Source organism: Alternaria ventricosa (assembly GCF_023758065.1).
Source record: "Alternaria ventricosa strain BMP 2768 chromosome Unknown scaffold_15, whole genome shotgun sequence".
In the NCBI taxonomy this organism is placed as follows: domain Eukaryota; kingdom Fungi; phylum Ascomycota; class Dothideomycetes; order Pleosporales; family Pleosporaceae; genus Alternaria; species Alternaria ventricosa.
The window spans coordinates 476,735-497,522 of NW_026055695.1; the positions used below are offsets into that span (position 1 = coordinate 476,735).

Sequence of the window (20,788 nt, forward strand, 5' to 3'; positions counted from 1 at the left end):
GTGCGGCTTATTGTGCTGTGTACCTTATATGAACCATGGAGGAACAGATGACTGACGTGCGAAAATCCCTCGTCGTCCTTTTCACGATTTGCACGCTGGTCGGACTTTCGTTTTCAAGGTCATCCTAAGCTTGCGCTCTTGCTGCTTCTTCTCATTGGAGTATCGACGACCTTCGTTTGCCTTGCTAGCAATCTTGTCCACGAGCATCGAGTTTGACACTCCTGCTGTAGACTAAACCAGCAGAAACGCTAAGACTTTGTGCCTGTCACGCGTTTCGATTCCGCATTGGTCCCGCGTTCCAATTGACTTGTGCAGTGTCACTAAACACAGTAAGCTACGCCTCCTAAGCCATGTCGGCCGTCACGTCCCTGTATAACCAACCATCCCGTCGTGGTATAAAAGTTTCCCGCGGAGATCACAGGTACTATCCTTGTTCACATTCCCACCATGATACAACCTACCCAAAATGGCGAGCGCTATGAGCTCACAAGCCCCACGGAGATGCCCAAAGCGGGTGCATTCCTTTGGAACCAACGTATGATGATTCAGGTCACATGTCGTGGTTTTGCAACTGCTCAATACATGCAACCCGAGCCCGCGAAATATGCCTACGCGCCCAACCTCGAAGCGAAGACCTTTATGCAACCGGAGCAAAACTACTATGCTCACCACCCGGGCCGGTTCGTATACATCAAGGATGAGGAGAACGGCGAGATCTTCTCGGCGCCGTATGAGCCGGTAAGGGCAAAGTTGGATCGCTTCACCTTCGATGTAGGCAAAAGCGACATCAGATGGCTTGTGGAGAAGTCCGGTATTCGTGTCGAGATGACCTTCTTGCTACCAACCGACGATGTGGCTGAACTTTGGAGCATCAAAGTGACCAACATCTCGGGTCGCAAGCGCAATCTGAGTATCTATCCCTACTTCCCACTGGGCTACATGTCATGGATGAACCAAGAGGCGGAGTGGAATACGAACGTGGGGGGCGTGGTGGGGAGCTGTAAGACTCCGTATCAAAAAGCGGAAGACTACCCAAAGACCAAGTATCTGAAGGACAAGACCTACTTCCTCTGCGAAACTACACCAGTATCATGGGAAGCGAAGCAAGAAGCTTTCGAAGGCGAAGGAGGCCTACAAGCGCCATCGGCACTGAAAGAGTCACAGCTTTCGAATAGCGACGCCCGTTACGAAACTCCGACCGCAGTCGTTCAGTATTGGGCCGATCTGGGCGAGAATGAGAGCAAAGAGTACAGGTTCCTTTTCGGTCCTGCATACGACGAAGCCGAGATTCTCGACATGCGCAAGAAATACCTCAACAAGATGGCGTTCGCGAAGGCCGCCAAAGATTACGAAGACTACATCCAGCGTGGCAGCGGTTGCGTACGTCTCGAGACTCCGGACAAAGATCTCGACAACCTGGTCAACAACTGGCTGCCCCGACAATTGTACTACCACGGCGACGTAAACAGACTGACGACCGATCCGCAAACGCGAAACTACCTCCAAGATAACATGGGCATGAGCTTCATCAAGCCGGAAGTAGCGCGCAAAGCCATCACGACAGCGGTCGGTCAGCAAGAGAAGAACGGCTCGATGCCAGACGGTATTCTACTAGCCAAGGGAGCGGTACTGAAGTACATCAACCAAATCCCTCACACCGACCACTGCGTCTGGCTCCCCATCGCCCTCGAGATCTACCTCAGCGAAACCGGCGACTACGCACTGCTAGACGAAAAGGTGACCAGCATGTACGGCGACACATTCACAGTCTTCGAGCGTTTCAGCCGCGCCATGGACTGGCTCCTTTCATCAAACGCGCGAGACGACCGCGGACTCTCCTACATCGCGCAGGGCGACTGGTGCGACCCGATGAACATGGTCGGTCCCAAAGGCGTCGGTGTGTCAGGCTGGCTCACCGTCGCAACCGCCTACGCCGTGAATCTATGGGCGCAAATCTGCGAAGACGCCGACAAACCTGAGGTCGCGAAGAAATACCGTACCGGCGCTGAAAAAGTCAACGAATCAGCTAACGAGCATCTCTGGGACGGCGACTGGTTTGCCCGCGGCATCACAGACGACAACGTAACGTTCGGCATCAAAGACGACAAAGAAGGTCGTATCTGGCTAAACCCACAAGCATGGTCCATCCTCGGCGGCGCAGCCTCCTCAGAGCAGATCTCGAAAATCCTGCCTCAGGTCGACGAGCAACTCACAACACCCTACGGCGTCGTCATGTTCGGCCCGCCCTTCACCGCCATGCGCGAAGACGTCGGTCGCGTAACGCAGAAATATCCCGGTCAAGGCGAGAACGGTTCCGTGTATAACCACGCCGCTGCGTTTTACGCCTGGGCCCTTTACGGCATCGATGAAGTCGACCGCGCGTATGCTACGCTGCGCGCTATGATCCCCGGTCCTGATGAGGAAGACTTGATCCGCCGGGGCCAACTCCCTATTTTCATTCCTAATTACTACCGTGGCGGGTATGGGATTAAGCATCTTGACCGCACGGCTGGTCGCTCGAGTCAGTTGTTCAATACGGGGACTGTGAGTTGGGTGTATAGGTGTTTTATTGAGGGGCTGTGTGGGTTGAGGGGTGTAAGGGAGGGTCTGAAGATTGCGCCGAAGATGCCGAGTGATTGGGAGGAGATGAAGGTGAGGAGGGAGTTTAGGGGTGCGGTGTTTGATGTGAAGATCAAGAGGGGGGATGTTAAGGATGTCAAGGTTGTGGTTGATGGGGAAGAGGTGGAGGGATGCGTTGTCAAGAATGTTACGGCTGGGAAGACGTATAAGGTGCTTGTGGAGGTACCGAGGGCGAAGAAGAATGCGGTGAATGGGACGAGGTCGAATGGGATTAAGACGAACGGACGACTGACGAATGGGTCGGTGACAAACGGGAACGGTACAAATGGCACGAATGGCACGAAGTAGAGGATTCATAGTTTGGCGGGAATGTCAAGGCTTCATCATTTTAGGTTCTTACCATCGCAGTTCATCGAAAACTCTTCACTTAATGCCGTCGAGACGTGAGAATTGAAGTGATGAATACGCTTTCCCTAACGCGAAAAGAACATTTCTACACTATTCCTCCACGCACAATCCGCAACCTCCTCAATACCAACACCCTTAATCCCCGCAACAACCAACGCCACCTTCTCCATATTGCAACTCTCATTCCTCTCCTTCACCATATCGCCCATACTGAACTTATCCTTCTTCTTACTTCCCCAGGACCACTTCGTCGCGTTCTTCAAATACGCTTTTGCGACTTCACTAGACGCTTGAATATCACCCCAAGGGGCATCTGTTTCAATCTGCAGCTTATCCGACGGCACATGCCTGATCATATCCAAGCTATCGCGATCTCGGAAAGCGAAATTGTTAACACTAACATGCAGGCCCATATCGATCAAGCTCTGCATCTGCACGGTCGTACCGACGAAAGAGTGGACTAGGCCGGATCGTAAAGGCAGCCGATCCATGTAGGGTTCGAGTATAGCAACGAAGTCTTCGAACGCGGCGCGACAGTGGAGGAAGAGGGGTAGCTTCCATCCCGCGCTCACAATCATATCGAGCTGGCGCTTGAACACGCGTATCTGAACGTCTTTGGGGGCTTCGGCCAGCTTGTCGTAGTCGAGGCCAAGCTCTCCGAAAGCGGCTAGGAGGTGGGGCTCTTCTTTCATGGTCGTCGTGATGCTGTCAGACAAGCCCTTGTAGTATTCTTCTCCACCTTCGTCTGCTTCGACGGCATGGTATGGGTGAACACCGATTGTGACTCTGCATTGCTCCGGTCGTTTTCGCGCTATGCCGAGATTGAAAGACGCGTCGGATGCGTACATGCCTGTCAGCATGACTTTTTCTACTCCGGCGGCTAGTGCACGGTCGAGCACAGCTTCGAAGTCTGGCTCATGGTATTGTTTGCCCCGGCAGATGCCGGCGAACTCTTTGGCAGTTGCGGTTACGGCGACCTGGATATATCGACGTGTTGGTTCAGCCAAGTCGCGTCAACACGGGAATGGGTGGGCGCGTACGTCTGCGTACCGGAGTTTCTTGAATGGAGCGGAGGGAGCTGCACTGGGAAAGCCTTCTAGTAACGTTGGTGCCGACATCGTTTGTCAAGACGGGATGATGTGATATGCGTGGCGTCGAGGTGATGCGGGTTCGCGAGGTGCGTCACTTTTCGGAAGTGACACTTCCGATTTCGGAATGTGGAAGTGGAGCGGTTGTCTTGGCTCTAGTTCGCCGGCCTACTGAGACATCAGACATTAGACATGAAGCGTTTTTCATCAATCCGACGCTTTTCGCAGAGTTATATTTATCGCGAATCACGCTTCCGCGCTTCCACTGGTCCTCAATGGCCAACAGACGTGGCAACCCTTGCAACAGCCCAAAAGGTGTCATCGGGTTGAGGGTAAATAGACTGGGCTCTCCTGTGGTCAGCTTCACTGAAAGTGACGAGCGATGGAATCTACAGACCATCTTCACATATAAGATGATGTTGGCTCTGCGGCACTTCATGCATTCCTCTTTTGCGGGGTACATCAGCTCGCGACTGCCCCTCTACCGCGCCACAGACCTGCGCTTCTCCTTGCATATCTGATCGATCGATTGAAATTCCTCTTTCATCAACCCCGCGCCCCAAAGCTTTACCCCATCGGCTCAGTATCGGGAAAAACATACGAAAACCGCACCATAGCGCTATTGCACGTTACAGCGCCTGACACACGCATCACTGTATCCACTATTGACCGCATATCGTCATAGGATCATCATACCTGACAGAGCCGCACAAAAGCTCTGCGTCATGCCTGTAAACATCACTAACGATGCGTGGGCAGGTACTGACGAGACGCCGACTGACTCTCTGACACTACCTCAGGTTAGTGGACCCTACAAGGTAGACAAACAAGTTATAGAAGGTAGTACTGGCATGACAAGTTTGCGCATCATACTCACTTTCTACAAGCCTTTCCTATCGCCGGGACTGAGGTAATCAACGCTTTCAACTATTACAAATCGCTATGGGGCAAAACCGCCAAGATCGTTGTGCGACTGCCTACGGGAGAGACCGACAATTACTTCTTAAAGGCAGGGCTCCTCACAAGGGAATTCTCAAAACGTTGTTGCTAATGACAGCCAGGTCGTATCTCTAGGATCAGTGGGGAGGCAAATGTGCGAAGGCGAATACGAATCGCTCAAAGCAATCTACACTGTTTCTCCTTCGTTCGTCCCACGACCCTACGCCTGGGGAGAAATTGAAGAGAACGGATCAACGGCCCATTTCCTACTCGCGGCGTTTCGAGACATAGAAGAACAGGTATGGGTATTGCGGTTCTCAAGGATATCCAAATGCTGATGCGAACAGCCTGCAGATCCGGTCAAATTGGCCAAAGGACTAGCGGATGTGCATCTACGATCTGTATCTCCAACAGGCAAATTCGGCTTCCACCTCTCGACGTGCCATGGGCGGGTAACTCAGGCTGTCGATACATGGGAGGTCTCCTGGTGTGCGCTGTTCAGTAAGCACCTAGGCCATGTCATGGAGCTGGCGAAGCCAATTCTCAACTGGCCAGCATTCGACGCGGTATGCGATCTCACCCTCCGGAAGGTAGTGCCACGTCTATTGTTACCTCTCCAAGAAAAAGGCCGGATCTTGAAACCGTGCCTGATCCACGGCGATTGCTGGGATGGTAACACGGCGATCGACGCCAAGACTGGCGAGGCTTTCGTTTTCGATGTGGCTTCTTTCTACGGGCACAACGAGTACGACATTGGCAATTGGAGAGCACCGCGCCACCGCGTGAGTAGCAAGGCCTATAACGACAGCTACAAATGTCATTTCCCAGTGTCCGAACCTGTCGAAGATTGGGACGCGCGGAATCGTCTGTATTCGTTGACATTCAACATCGGCAATGCGATGTATGTCCCCGAGTCACAGCAGCGCCAAGTCGTATTCGATGATATGAGTACCCTATGTCAGCTCTTCTGTCCGGGCGATCTGCAAGCCACGATGGAGAAGCTCTCGGAACACAGTGCGGTCGGCAAGGAGCTGCAGAATTATTGAAGCACGACAGTTGACGAAAATAGCGATGATGTGGAGACTGGTGCGCAGAAAGAGGACGAGGCTTCGGGAAGCTGCTACTTTGACGAACATCTTGCTGTGCACTCGCAAGCTCGTTGCTACACGTTTTCTTTGCCGGGAGATATAGATTTTGAGCGAGTTAGTCGCATCGAAATAGACGTGAGCGTATGATGACGGCACTTTCTTGCATTTGATGAGAACCTTGGAATGGATGATGGCTGATGGCTGATGGCCGACAGTCCACGGGCTGCGACAAGGCGTCGACAAGTCTGTGCCCGGCGGGGCTACTAGGTAGCTTCCAATGCTGACTAAGCAGACCTCTTTACATCGTCGCCCGCCTTATGATATTCAGTCTCCTAATCAATAACAACCATTTGCACAAATTACATAATCACACGAGTGTTGATACGAGCGTTCCACGGTCTCCCTGAAGTAAAGTAACCATGCCTCGCCATGTCTGTAAATGCGCACAAAAGCGATCGCATCCAACTCAATGCGCAACATTGATACCATACGCGGCATACGGAAAGTCATCGAGACTAACCCTCAGCTCCGCCATACCATCATCCGACATGAGTCGACCGTCTTTAGCAGTGACAGGGCTTCTCGCATTTCCCTTCACTGGCGTTCCATACTCAGGCACGGTATCGTCTTCCTCCGTCCTCCCCATGAGAACATCCATCTCCCGCCCTTTACAAACCTCCGCAAGCCCAGGGTGTGGCACCCAAACGACTCGCATACCCGCTCTTCTGGCAGCCTCGACACCTGCAACTGAGTCTTCAAACACTAAGCACTCTGCAGGCTCCAATGTGCGCTCACCACGTGCTGTCTCGGCGGCATTCAACCTCTTCAAAGCGAGCAGAAAGATATCAGGCTCTGGCTTCTTCTTGCTATCAGACATCTCCGGATCATCGCCGAAGACGTGGAAGGCTGGATCATCAAATGCCGCATTGATAGCAGGTATATGCGATGTCTTCAGTGCGAACTTTCGCTGACCCGCTGAACTCGCTAACGAAAGCAGCACAGGCGGTAATGTCTTTGCTTTCAGGGTGGAGAGAAGAGTTTCCACACCTGGAAGCACCTTACTGTTCTCGAAGAGATGTGTAAACCCTTTTTCTTTCGCAGACCATTCAGCTGGTGTGAGGGGTACTTGTGCCCAGTCTAGTAAGCGCTTGGTACCCTGTACTAAGCGTTAGCACGACGGGACAAAACGATAGGGCTGAGCAATACAGACCTTTGTGCCTCTGCTTTGCTGCGTCGCCTTGATTGCCCATGGGTAATCTGGCCTTCCGTACTCGCGCAGTATGTTGTTGTAGATGTCTGTGTAGATGTCTTCTGAGTTGATGAGCGTGCCGTCCACATCGAAGATGCAGGCGCGTACAGGCGGCAGCGAAGCCATGGGATTCACAGCTGATGGAGTGCGATCTGGGCGTCTTCTCTTGGCTTCAGTCGTGCAAGATGATCTGCTCCAAGGCTGGGCAGCTGAAGGACCCTGAACTGCGGACCTGAGCATTTACCCCGCGGTCACTAACCCTATCGGGACTAGTGGGAAGGCAGCATGTGAAGTGGCTGCGCTTGACGGCATTGTTCGAGATACGCCTTCTATGTTCATTACTGCTTGTAATTGGATTGCAAGTCAGACTATATCCATGACTGAATCTATGGCAGCTGACTGCTACGCCTAGAAGCGGTACTTCCAGACCAGTGGACTTTCACACAAGCCCGGGCTACTCTAGTCTATCTTTCGCATCTGCCCCTCATCTCTTGCACAGCCTTCAGCTAGAGGTGCCTGGTCACACAAATGCGCTACAGCATATTCGGCTTCAGTGACCGAGTATCAAGGTCGGCGAGGAGAATGCATTTCGTGGCGAAGAATGAAGGTCGCGAATCCTGTGCCCTCGGCTTGCCAGCGAAGTCCACCTGAGGTGATCATTCAATACACTACGATGGCGCCGCAGAAGTCAGCCAATATCTCGTCTATACCAAAATACCAATAGCGAGCGATAGCAAAGCCAGCTCGCACGAACTGGCAGTTGCTTCAGCTGTCAAAATACCAGCCCACCAGTCCTGTCTACACCCTCAGACTCGCAAGTTTCCTAATTCAGATCTACATACTTTGATATATGCCAAGGGTACAGCCGCACATGTATCGATTCTCTGCAGTCAGCTACACCTCTCCAATTAGGACCATCGGACATGCTCGATCCTGCGTTCAGCTACTACTGCGTCTATGCCAGCCCAAACAGACCTCAGTATCTGACTATGTAAGCTATCCTGCTTCGGCCCTACCACAAACTATCGCTTCATCCCGCTCCGATTACATGTCTGCAGATACGAAATGCCAATACACCGAAGTGGGCATCTTACATGCATCCCACCTCCTCTTCGCAGCTTAGGTCGCGATAGAAGCAACACCCCACTCATACCAACACCGCCTTATAAGTGACATACAAGCGCGCATGACTCAGCTCCTGCCCATCACATGTCGCGCATCCCACCACAAGGCTGACAACTAGGTACATGGTGGCTTGCAGGGCGACAGGAAGCAGCAAGTGCACACCTTGACGTCGCCAAAATCTCCACTTAACACTTGGGCCAGACTACCGTCGAACCCACACCCCACCGGTGTAGATACCTGAACTAACAAGGTGAGAATATGGCTAGGCTCGGGCGACGGCAGTATATCTTGTTCGCAGGATTTTCTTGGGTTCCCCACACGGCCCGGGGTCGATCAGCCATGAGCGCCCACTTTGGAGTTGCTTCATCTTACGAACGGGAAGCTTGGGGGGGCGGATATCGTGTGATTGAGCTTGGCGGTTCTTGTGGCATTGCGCGGACTAGAGAGTACCCGTAGCTTGAACGAGCAATGCCATCGCATTGGCTGCGAATACGTTCTTCCAGGGTACAAGAGCACGTATAACAATGTCGACGATGTAACAAAGCCATTGTGCGAGGTTGCTGCAGCTAGACAAGAACACGATACAGATACGGTGTTGTAGGTAGGCGCGGCATAAGAGCGGCAAAGCAGCTTGGTGTCATGTACGGAGCACTATTCTTAGCGCGCACTCATTCCCGGGCTCGTATCGCACATCGCTGCATCGTGAGGCTAGGATCGGGGTGTGTAGGGCTACGGACCTCTCTCCGTACTGTCCCGCTGGGTTAGGCGCGCCATGTGCTCTCGCCCAGCAACACGGTCGGCCAACGACGGGCAATGTGCAACGGCCGGACATGCTGTTAGACCCTCTTTCCTCGTTTCTCGCACAGACTAGTTCGCAAGGCCGCCAGCAGCATGGCGCCCGATTTAAACGAAATTCAATAGGAGAATTGCTGAGGAAATAGATTAACGCTGCGTGTGTAATGCGTGTGCTGATTGGGTCGTGATAAGAGCCTTTACTTATCCGGTAATACCAAGCAGCGGGACACCTGCCTAAGCGAGTACTAACTTGATAGCGGTCCGTATGTTGGACCTGTTTTTTTCTTGCCTGTCAGCCGCAATGTCTACATGTCGACTATTGAAATGTTGCAGCTCGCGTGCTGACACGTGCAGACAAAGAGGCGCTATACGCATGCAGCCCCGGCTGTCGCCAATGTACCTACCGGACTTGGAAGACAATGCGGCTGCGATGTGGGCATCGGTGTGATCAGGCGCGGTTAGGGCATGGGCTGGGAGGCGGTCGAGGTTTTAGGAATACTAGACGCTTATATACATGGTCTTGCCTGGGATGCAATACGACACCCAGGGTGTTGTTAAACAGCCGGTGCTCCTTCTTGCACTCGGAACTTTTGTCGATTCAATATACTTTTGTCGCTCGTTTGACACTTTCCCATTGCGCCACACATGGCGCAACTTTATGCCCTGCGGCGGCTGCCATTTAGCCTGCATCTCCTGGTACTGTCCCTGGTTTGCTCCGCTAGCGCGCAGAGTTCTGCGGCGCCCGAACTCCCTAGCAATACCACAACCCCGGAACCGAAGAGAGGATGGTATTCGGAAGGATGTTACACAGACAATGTCGGTGGCCGGTCGCTCTCCGTGGGAATGGGAGTGACTGGTGGTATGACCAACGACAAGTGCAAGGCTGCATGCCGAGCTGGAGGTTTCGTCCTGGCTGGTACTGAGTATGCCGGCGAATGTTTCTGTGACAACCAGATTCGAGCCAATGGCGGTCCTGCGCCTGACGGCGAGAAGGGGTGCAACATGGCATGCAATGGCAACCAGACAGAGATGTGTGGCGGCCCTGATCGCTTGACATTCTTCCGTTTCTACACAGGTGGTGAATCTTCCACCTCGGCCACTGCTACGCCTACCGCTTCTGCAACAGCATCTGCTACTGGAGCATCCAGCGCAGCGCCCATTGCTACGGGGCTCCCGGAAGGCTTCGAGTACAAAGGCTGCTATGTCGATGGACCCGGATTCCGCATCGTCAACTACCAACAACCCGATGATCAGAAGATGACCGTTGCGTCATGCACCAGTATATGCGCGAAAGCTGGCTACGAGATTGCAGCCATGGAGTACAGTTACCAATGCTTCTGCGACAATGCTGTTAGTACAATCCAAATCTGCAGGTTCTTCCATTGCTAATCCACGTAGGTGAGAATGGGCGGCAAGCCTGCTTCTTCCGAGTCGGAGTGCAACACCAAGTGTGCTGGTAACCAAGCCGAGACGTGCGGAGGCCCTAACCGGATGAGCATTTACTCAAGCCAAGATCCATTGAAGGTCGTGAAAGTCCCAACACCCACCCAGAACGTGAGTGACTGGCAATACCAAGGATGCATCACCGACATCGGCAACCAAGTCTTCCCGCACAAGCTGTTAAACCAGACTGGTAACTCACCAGAATGGTGTCTGAGCCGATGCCAAGCCTTCGGTTACATGGCCGCCGGAATGGAGTACGGAGAAGAGTGCTACTGCGGTGACCTCGATGGTATTGAGAAGATTGGCTCGAAGCCCGCCCCAGAGTCTGAATGTAGTATTGCTTGCCCAGGAGACCCTGAGGCGCTATGTGGCGCAGGTAACCGACTCAGCTGGTACAAGTGGGAAGGCGACCCATTGTACGTCTGGGAGTACCCGAAAGGCACTGCAGCGGGACGATACGAGTTCCTGGTTGGCGGACCCATCATTCCTCTGATCGCGCAGCCTGGTGTCAACGGCAAGGTCTCCTTCCTCGAGAAGCACGGCACAGGCGAGCCGAACACCACCGGTGCATACGAATTCGATCCTTCGATTGGTGGCGACATCTTCCATGCCTTCCGTGAGCTGACCGGCATCAAGACGGACATTTTCTGTGCTGCAGGTCTGACTCTGCCGGATCGTGCTGGCCGACAGATCAACATTGGTGGATGGTCGACAGATTCCCTGTTCGGCGTCCGCATCTACTGGCCAGACGGTTCGGCCGGTGTCAACGGTACCAACAACTGGCAGGAGGATGTTAACACTGTCAAGCTCCAAAGGGGTCGCTGGTACCCAACAGGAATGGTAATGGCTAACGGATCAATGCTCATCGTCGGCGGACAGGATGGTTCGAACGGCCCGCCAGTGCCAAACATGGAGATCTTGCCCACTGTTGGACCTGTGTACGAAGCGCAGTACCTGAGAGACACCGATCCGTACAACCTGTATCCGTTCCTGGTAGTGCTACCATCCGGTGGTATCTTCATCCAGTACTACAACGAAGCACGCATCCTTGATGAACGCAGCTTGGACACGGTCAAGATCCTGCCAAAGGTACCGGCTGCCGTCAACGATCCCACAGGAGGCCGCACATATCCCTTTGAGGGTACTCAAGTCCTTCTTCCGCAGTACTACCCATACAGTGCGCCATTAGAGGTCCTCATCTGCGGTGGCGCATCAGCTCAGCCAAACGTGGGACTTGACAACTGCGTCAGCATCGAACCAGATACTGCCAATGCTCAATGGAGTCTCGAGCGCATGCCTTCTCGACGTGTCATTTCCTGCATGGCAACGCTACCAGATGGCACTTATCTGATCTTGAACGGAGCCGAGATCGGACAAGCAGGCTTTGGTCTTGCGGACCAGGCGAACTTGAACGCTGTCTTGTACGATTCCAGGAAGCCGCGAGGCAAGCGAATGAGTGTCATGGCCAACACTACCATCGCACGTATGTACCACTCCGAGGCTGTCATCATGGATGACGGAAGAGTACTGGTCTCGGGCTCCGACCCGCAGGATCAGGGCAAGCATCCTCAGGAGCACCGTCTGGAGGTCTTCCTTCCACCTTATCTGCTTTCCGGCGCAGCACAGCCCACCTTCGACTTGCCACAGGTTGACTGGATCTGGGAGGCAGACTACTCCTTCACTGTGACTTCGTCTTCCGGTGGAGCGATCAAGGTGTCGCTGCTTGGTTCCGAGTCTAGTACCCATGGAAGTTCGATGGGCGCACGTATTCTATTCCCGAGCGTGTCATGCTCAGGCCGATCATGCACCGTCAAGGCGCCAAAGGGGCCATACATCGCTCCTGTAGGCTGGTACAGGATGTTTGTTCTGGATGGACCAACGCCCTCGCATGCGAAGTGGGTTCGTATTGGTGGCGACCCGGCTTCACTGGGTAACTGGCCCGATGAGGCTGCCTTCCAACCATTGCCAGGTGTTGGACCTGTCGGAGGAGTCTCAACCTTGAGCGCGAACACGACTAAGCCAAGATCCATTTCATCGGCGCCTCGCAGCTTCCAGGGCTGAGCAAGAATTGAATGAAATGTTGAAGAATCTAATGTCTATTTGTTAATTTGTCAGCTCGAGCAACAATACTCACGGACTGCGACCTAGTACATATTGGCATGACGGCCTTGGTATAATTTGTTAACGTCTAATGTACATGTGTTGTTAAATCTGCATTTGAACAACGTTGAGGTTTAGTGGTGGTGCAGTGTTGGACATGTTCAGTGTGGATGAGACTCACTGCTTGATCCAATCTCTTTCGGCGCAACGCCGCTCAAACCCCTTCCCTCGTGCCTTCATCCAACCATCGGCTGCTGAACGGCTTGCTCGTGATCGTATTCTGGGTGCTTCATGCAAACCCATCATTCCATCTCCTCATCTTCATCCTCACTACTCGGGAAGCTCCACTCACTCGACTGATAATAGTCATAGTCCTCGTCAGACTCTGCTATGCTCATCGCCTTTGTACCGTATGTTCGAGCGCTGAACGCAGAGTAAGCAGATCTCTTGGGCGATGGTGATCTTGACCGACGGCGTTTGACGGTCTGGACATAGCTTACACTACTGAGATTGACGCGCGGTGTGTCGGGAACCGGAGATGGTGAGCGGGGACGCTTTGTGGTTGTTTTGGGCACGAGGGCTTGGGGCTGTACGTCATCATCGCCTGTAAGATCGATCACCATGTGGGCGTCCATGGGCTCAGGATCGTCCTGGGAAGTCGCTGGTGGAAGGTGCTTCGGACCCTGATATCTCCGGTGAATGCGATCGCGAGTTTCTTCCTCCATTTCTCGCGCTTTGGCGCGCTTAGAAGGCTGCTCTGGCATGTCCGCTGTCATCAGAGCCCACCGCTCGAGATGGCTGGCGGATCCGGAAACGCCATCCGGAGCTATCTGGTCGTCTTCCTTCTGTTTCTCATCCAGCCACTTGCTCACTTTGGGCGCTCTGTAGTCGCGGTTCTGTTGCCGAGGGCGCCAGCTGTTTTGATGATGTTGCGACATGGCAAATGCCGGGTTGGTGACGTGAAGACGCGTAGGCAGGCGCAACCCCAAACTCGAACTAGACTAGTCGCAATCCGATCGGATAGCGAAGGATGAATTGAATCCAGCTGTCGATGGAGTGAGTTGTGGAGTGGCAGGCAGAGTCCGCGCAGACCGACCCGGATGCCGAGGAAGACGCGTCTCGGATGTCGTGTCGAGAATCCGCGATGGAGCGCGACCTGTGCGGGCTCAGAAGGGGAAGCTGCGACCCACGCTACGGCGATTAATTTCCCTGGAACCTGGTGGTTTGATGCAATAGCGACAATGCGAAGTCGATTAGCGACGGGAAATGCCTAACGCTCTTGCAGCGGTTGAAGGGCCGCCGTTGATCGGCGCCCCTTGCGGGTGGAGACGCGAGCGCGACTTCTTGGCGCTGATTCGACGGCAATCTGCTGTCTTCCGACTACAAACCTCACCATACTAATCATTGTGTCTCTAAAAACACCATCTTCAACATAGAAGCCATCGTCACATGCTGGATTCGGCTCGATGCGACATGCAGCAGCCACTGACGACGGTCGGCTAATCGCAGCCGGCCACCAACACGGGGATTACGCCCGGCAGCCCGTCCTGCACCACACCCACCGCTCAAAGCTCATGTCCGATGCTACAGTCGTATCTGGCCGCAGCAGATTGCAGCGGAATTCGATCACATGTTTGCGCATGCAATCAACTAAACACTCAAAATCCCCAGAGCACTCTCGCGGATGTTGGTCTTCGGAGGCGTCTATGGATAGCGCGGCCATTATACGCTCGGGGTACGCCGACACCGCCTTCGCCAACTCCGACGGGGTAACTCCAAGGAATATGCACGCCATCCCACGTGCCATTCCTGCAAGATACTCCATGAATAAGACGCGGCACATGGCAAGGCCTGGGAACTTCCGTCCGACGACACATCCACCGGATGCGATTGGCCGGGGCGCCTGAAAAACGCGAACCTAACAACGCAGCATTGATCGTCTGCGCTTGGGTTACCAATGAGCTGGATACCGCACAATCCATCTAAAGCGCCGTTAGGAAGCCCAAGGCCACCAGTATGACCGCTCCGCCGTGCCCCTCTCCACCCCAGAAAAGACAAAAACAACATGTCAGCCTCGAGCAGCTCGACAGACACTAACGGGAGCGCCCATGATGATTCTACTGCTGAAGGGGCTAGCAGCTCCGGTCCGTCGCTCGAAATCGACGTGCGTTCCCTGTTCCAAACCTTGGCTGTATTAGCTCGCCCGACTGACAGCTGTCACAATAGAGTGAAGATACAGAAGGGCAGAGCGACGAGCGCGACTCCAACTTTGGTGATTCTGCCTACGGTGACAATCAGTCGTCTTACACCATGTCGGCGACGTCTTCGGTGTTCAACTTTCGCTACGAGAATGGCAGAAGGTATCACGCGTATGCCGAGGGACAGTATCCGGTGCCCAATGATGAGGTGTGCAACTATCGGTCTGAGTAACACTGTTGTTGCTGATGCCGACACTAGGTGGAAGCGGACCGATTGGATCTACAGCACCACGCCTTCAGACTCACACTCGACGGCAAACTTTATCGAGCGCCTATCCCAAAAGATGTGCAAAACGTGCTCGACGTGGGATGTGGAACTGGCATCTGGTCCATTGAGTTCGCTGACGAGCATCCGTCCGCTCGCGTCCTTGGCACGGATCTGAGCCCCATACAACCCGCTCAAGTGCCTCCAAACTGTGAATTTCTCATCGATGACTGCGAGCAAGACTGGATTTTCCATGATCAGTTCGACTACATCCATACGCGGGCCATGGTCGCAGCCATCAAGGACTGGGACCGTTTCTTCGCGCAGGCGTACGCCAACCTCAAACCAGGAGGCTACCTCGAATGCCAAGACCTTGCCTTCCCCATCAGATGCATGGATCCGGATGTGGCTGCAGAGAACTCACCTCTCATCCGCTGGTCAGAGTACTTCCTCGATGCAGCCAAGAAGATCGGTCTCGATGGCACCAGTCCAAGACATTTCACGCCGCAGATTCGTAATGCCGGCTTCAAAAGTATCAACTACAAGAACTACAAGTGGCCTGTAGGGAAGTGGGCAAAAGGCGCGAGATTCAAGCTCCTAGGTCGCTTTGTTTATGAGGATCTGATGGACTGGCTACCGAGTAGTTCACTAGGGCTCTTCACGCGCGTGCTGAAATGGTCGAGGGAGGAAGTGGAAGTCTTCCTATCGGAGTGCAGAGCGGAGGCCAAGAGGAAAGACCGACATTTCTATGCTGATGTGTAAGTAAACATCACCATTGTGTTATGAAGCGAGATTTACTAATTACTCAGATTCTTCTATCATGCCCGCAAACCCGAAGGCGCAAACGCTTCCAGCTCAGCAGAAGATGACGTGGAGTGGGAAGAGTCGATAGACCGAGATGAAGAAGACGAAGGCCACCACGCAAGAACGCCATCAACAAACACAACCTCTACCCCACCAGTCCCTCTCCCAACCTCAACCGACGCGACACAAGCTACAGTCGACCAATTGGCCGCTGTTGCTACCAAAGCAGACAGTCCCCCAAGAACCGACGTCGCCAGTTCAACTCCTCAAACTCCATTTCAGTAGTGTATATAATGAATACATCTACTTTCCAATCCCCCAAACGTGTGCCCACCAACCACCCCGATAGCTACAACGCTATCTCATCGTTGTAGTCACGACCTTGGTGACCTTTGTAGTCGTATGCGTGACCGTGATGACCTCGACCGTCTCTACAATCTGTGTTGTAGTCGCCGCGCTCTGGACCACCGACACATTCTGTGTGGTGTTGCCGGCGTGGGTTGTCGCCGTTGTCTCCGTCACCGACGTGTTCGTGAGGACCGCGTTGGGGTCCATGGTCGCCTGGCTGGGTGGTGCGAGGCGGATGGAGGTGGTGTGGGGGGTATGTAGGTGGTGGGGTGAGTTGCGGAGATGGGGAGAGGAGCGGCGGTGGTGGTATGTAGGTTTGTGGGTGGCTTGGGGGAGACGTGTGTGCGCGACTGGAGGGTGATGTAGGCAAGATGGTGTGGTGTGTGCTGGTGCTGTCGCTGGTGTGGAGGGGATGTGGGTGGTGGAGAGGGTGAGGGAGAGGAGAAAATGCGACTCGCTAAGACAACAACAAGGCAAAAAAGATGAGATGAAGCACGCGCCTCTGCTCGTAGCAAAGCCTCCTCTGCTACTGCCGTCTTCACTTAGACCTAGCAGGGCAAGGGAAGATGTTCTCACCCATGCAGCTTAGGCCGCCGCCGCCGCTGCGATATGCAAAAGATAAGACCCTTCAAACAGCAAAAAAAGAAAGTCCATCTCAAATAGCGTAGTGTCGTGTTATATGTTGAAGGAGAAGATACTAACTTACGTCGATAGGTCCCCCGATTCCTCCACTGCAAGTTAGCGAACTAAGTTGCTGGTTAGCATCACACTTCTGTGACGGGGATAGGCCCCTAATCCAAAGACCGGTGAGGTTAGGCCGGTGGGGGAGCTGGAAGATGGAGTTAGCGGGGATTCGAACACGAGCGAGTTGATGCGGTGTTGGAGGGAGTGGAGTGGACCACTACGCTATTTTCTTGGACTTTGATGGGATGATGGCGAGATTAAGGGGGTTATGTAGCCAAGGGACTTCTGTTTCTCCTCTCCTAAAGATTTAAGCTGGGCTTGATGGCGAGGCGGAGGGGAGACTCCCAGCGGTTGCGGGGGCGTAGGCAGGAGCGGAGATTTTGTTGTTGTGCGGCGATGACGCGTTTGCTCTTTTCGCGGGGGAACAACAGCATTACGCTCTGGCAGGCTGCGTGTGCGTGTAGCGACGACAGGGTGTGAATGCCTTCTGGACAAAAAGACATGAGGCAGCAAGGATGCTGCAGGATAGAAGGCAATGCGAAGACATGAGCCGGTGAAGGGCTCTGGAGGATGTTGATACTTTACTACCAACTATGCAGTAAGGCTACGTCACATTCTGGATAACACATTAGCAAAAAAAGAAGATCAAGTCATCCAGATCGAACAGCCGAAGCGGTCGACCTGAAGGGAATGTTGGACTTACCATGATGGGTGAAGGAGTGGAAGACGGCCGAAGCCAACGCAAATGCTGAAAACGGCCGAAGCCAACACAACGCGAAAGAAGGCCGAAGCCAGGAAAGAATGGTAAGCCCTATATTGGCGCGGAAAAGCAAGAAAGGATAACGGGTAGTGATACTATTCGAACTCGTTAGCTTTCGTGTCCCTCTTGAGGTGAGAGTGCGATTGACCGCCGGGCTATTTGATCTGGATGACTTGATGGAAGAGTACGACTCCAAGTCCCTTTATATCTCCGGTCGATGATACTTGCATCCCCGAGAAGAGGATCAGACTTTGGGAAGAGTCGACATGATCCTGGTGTTGAATATCGCCTTGGTGAAGCCGGCGGTGATGGTGGTGTGGGCCCTTGTGGTGAGGGCGCGATCCAAAGCGGGGGCGGTACCGTGGTGACAACGACCGTCAAAGAGTGCGGCGCCTTAACATGTCGGGTCGGAAAGGAGACGAGACTTGAGATGAACATGGAGAATGGAAAGGTGACATGGATAAGGAGTAGCATCGTGCTGGAAGTGACGAAGGAAAACGTTCACGAAAGACGTAGGAATGAAAGAAATAATCCAACGTATGGCAGCGCACCATAGACGACAGGGGATCCGAACAAGATGAAGGTCAGTATGCACGAGCTGCAGAAGCCATGCCATCCTTAATGCAGGAGATGTTGTGGTCCTGAACGACATCCAAGGAAGCCGTGTCAAGCCCACGATGCGGGGTCATCAGGGGCAAAATGCGCGAGATCAGATGCCAAGCAGTATCACCCTTCGCATCGATGATAGGACCGGTGCAAGAAGGATGCGCAGGCCTCGTAGACGCTCAGGAGGTGGTGGTAGCAGAGACTGCCATCGCAGCCTTGAGGTTTGACGTTGGGAAGAACGGGGCCATTCGGCGGTGCTTGCTAGTTCGGGCATGCCGTGGGGCGGCCTTTGGCGGCTTCAACGCCTCGCCAACTTCATGTCCACAACACCGACATCGACCCAATCGGCATGGCGCCATCGAGGGGTCTGAGCATATCGCAAGCTCAGCGCGTCTGCTCACGATACGAATGCACAAGTCGCAATCCGTATGCGGCTCGTCGCAGCTTCCGCTCGCTTTCGAGAGGCTGGACAATAATTGCCCCGAACGATATGCTCCTTCCCGGACGACAAGACGCCCTCCGTAGCTCTTGGAGAGGCTCCGCGATACGATATACGACACAGCAGACAGTCCGAACGTACTCGTCCTTCACGGAGAAGCTCGCCGACCCCGCCAACAAGCTGCAGAGCTACGTGTCCCGCAGCAGCGACCCGTACCTCAACCTCTCCATCGAAGACCACATCCTGCGCAAGAGCCCCGCCGACAGCACTGTTTTGTTTCTCTATGTGAACAGGCCGTGCGTCGTCATCGGGCGAAACCAGAACCCGTGGACGGAGGTCAATCTGGACATCCTCAACGCCGCCCGCGGAGTCCACGACGCCAAAGACAGCGAGCCCCCGGGCATCGGTACGGTCGACCTTGTACGCCGCCGCTCCGGCGGAGGCACTGTCTTCCATGATGAGGGCAACCTCAATTGGAGCATCACATGTCCCCGCGGCGACTTCACACGCGACTTGCACGCCGAGATGGTCGTTCGCGCCTTGCGGAAGCTGGGCATCGAGCGCGCCAGAGTCAACGAGCGACACGACATCGTCCTCGACCAAGGGCACGAGAGGCACACGGCCGACCCTCAGGACACGCATCGCACGCCCTACACGATCGACGAGGGCGGACCACGGCCACTGAAGGTGTCCGGCTCAGCATACAAGCTGACGCGCCAACGCGCCTTGCACCATGCGACGACGCTGCTGAGTTCGCCGAACCTGCACATCATACCCCACTACTTGCGATCTCCCGCGAAGAGCGTCATACAAGCCCAGGGTGTCGAGAGTGTCAGCTCGCCTGTGTCCAACATCGGTCTTGACGTGTCGACATTCCGGGAACGTCTCCAAGAGGAGTTTGCGTCAATGTATGCTGAGCTGGGAGCTCCAAGCATCGTGCAGACTGTCGGCGAAGAGCACTTGAACATTCCCGATATCCAGAAGGGATATGACGAGCTACAGGTACTTACGTAGCCCTCAATCTTCTCGCTGTCGTTGCTAACGTCCGCAGACTGATGATTGGATGTGGTCGCAAACCCCTGCCTTCAGCCTCGTGCTCGACCCCAAGGACGACATCGGCCTCCAGATGAAAGTGCATCATGGTGTTATTAAGAGCTTGGACTTCGAGAACTCCAGTCTTCCGGACGACAGCCGAATGATACTTCAGGCTGCGCTAGTCGGTATGAAGTTGCAGCATGTCTGGAACTCAAAGGCCTTTTTGCAAATGAGCAAACAAAATCGGGATGATCACTTCGCTACTGCGGTGAGGCGACTCAGGCAGCTCTTGCCTGTGCCCGGACTTTCCAGACGTTGAAGCCTGACGTTTGCAATCTTGCAGCACAAAATTCCTCGCTCGTCATTTGTAGAAGGTTGGGATGACCACCAAAGTTGTAAGAGTTGGCCGGTATTGGTACGACAACCCTGGACATTCCACCATGCGGCATCCCGTAGCCGGGAGAAGATACATCCGTATGAAAGAGCAGATATGAACCCCACTCTTCCCTCCCTATTGTGCTTGCATTGCGCGGGCGTTGATCTTCCCGTCGTCTGAGGAGCCGTCCACGCCGAGAGTCCGATAGGTTGCGCCCATGTATCGCAGCCCATGCCCGCATGTTGTGGTGCGAAGCGGCATCGTGGTCCTTCTGGATATATGAAGAGTTGTTCGTGGTTATGGCTGTTCGTCGTCGTGGGTCTGTCGTCGCGTAAATCCGTAAGGTGTGAAGCATTTCCGACAATGACCATGGACCAGCGGTCTCGCCATGGGAGGCTTTGTCATGTCGGACGCAGCGCTGTGTGCTTGAGGACATGCGACGGTTCGCTGAAGCTGTC

General features: G+C 54.0%; 8 protein-coding genes across 8 annotated transcripts; 5 read left to right on the forward strand and 3 right to left on the reverse strand.

Annotated features, from left to right (window-relative positions):
• Positions 1 to 447: 447 nt before the first annotated feature.
• Positions 448 to 2,928, forward strand: J4E93_008080 (uncharacterized protein; the record flags this gene model as incomplete). Its single annotated transcript, XM_049345982.1, has 1 exon — positions 448 to 2,928. The coding sequence occupies one exon, from the start codon at positions 448 to 450 to the stop codon at positions 2,926 to 2,928; it is 2,481 nt and encodes an 826-aa protein (XP_049196915.1).
• A 125-nt stretch (positions 2,929 to 3,053) lies between these two features.
• J4E93_008081 (uncharacterized protein) lies at positions 3,054 to 4,106 on the reverse strand (the record flags this gene model as incomplete). Its single annotated transcript, XM_049345983.1, has 2 exons — positions 3,054 to 3,965; positions 4,029 to 4,106. The coding sequence occupies 2 exons, from the start codon at positions 4,104 to 4,106 to the stop codon at positions 3,054 to 3,056; spliced, it is 990 nt and encodes a 329-aa protein (XP_049196916.1).
• A 1,210-nt stretch (positions 4,107 to 5,316) lies between these two features.
• Positions 5,317 to 6,061, forward strand: J4E93_008082 (uncharacterized protein; the record flags this gene model as incomplete). The annotated part of the gene is made up of 2 exons (XM_049345984.1): positions 5,317 to 5,320; positions 5,370 to 6,061. 2 exons carry the CDS (start codon positions 5,317 to 5,319, stop codon positions 6,059 to 6,061), a joined length of 696 nt encoding a protein of 231 aa, XP_049196917.1.
• Positions 6,062 to 6,569: 508 nt separating this feature from the next.
• On the reverse strand, positions 6,570 to 7,478 carry J4E93_008083 (uncharacterized protein; the record flags this gene model as incomplete). Its single annotated transcript, XM_049345985.1, has 2 exons — positions 6,570 to 7,259; positions 7,314 to 7,478. The coding sequence occupies 2 exons, from the start codon at positions 7,476 to 7,478 to the stop codon at positions 6,570 to 6,572; spliced, it is 855 nt and encodes a 284-aa protein (XP_049196918.1).
• Positions 7,479 to 10,115: 2,637 nt separating this feature from the next.
• Positions 10,116 to 12,776, forward strand: J4E93_008084 (uncharacterized protein; the record flags this gene model as incomplete). Its single annotated transcript, XM_049345986.1, has 2 exons — positions 10,116 to 10,622; positions 10,671 to 12,776. The coding sequence occupies 2 exons, from the start codon at positions 10,116 to 10,118 to the stop codon at positions 12,774 to 12,776; spliced, it is 2,613 nt and encodes an 870-aa protein (XP_049196919.1).
• A 341-nt stretch (positions 12,777 to 13,117) lies between these two features.
• J4E93_008085 (uncharacterized protein) lies at positions 13,118 to 13,753 on the reverse strand (the record flags this gene model as incomplete). The annotated part of the gene is made up of 1 exon (XM_049345987.1): positions 13,118 to 13,753. One exon carries the CDS (start codon positions 13,751 to 13,753, stop codon positions 13,118 to 13,120), a length of 636 nt encoding a protein of 211 aa, XP_049196920.1.
• A 1,372-nt stretch (positions 13,754 to 15,125) lies between these two features.
• On the forward strand, positions 15,126 to 16,367 carry J4E93_008086 (uncharacterized protein; the record flags this gene model as incomplete). Its single annotated transcript, XM_049345988.1, has 3 exons — positions 15,126 to 15,221; positions 15,273 to 16,036; positions 16,088 to 16,367. 3 exons carry the CDS (start codon positions 15,126 to 15,128, stop codon positions 16,365 to 16,367), a joined length of 1,140 nt encoding a protein of 379 aa, XP_049196921.1.
• Positions 16,368 to 18,829: 2,462 nt separating this feature from the next.
• Positions 18,830 to 20,273, forward strand: J4E93_008087 (uncharacterized protein; the record flags this gene model as incomplete). Its single annotated transcript, XM_049345989.1, has 2 exons — positions 18,830 to 19,921; positions 19,971 to 20,273. 2 exons carry the CDS (start codon positions 18,830 to 18,832, stop codon positions 20,271 to 20,273), a joined length of 1,395 nt encoding a protein of 464 aa, XP_049196922.1.
• Positions 20,274 to 20,788: the final 515 nt, after the last annotated feature.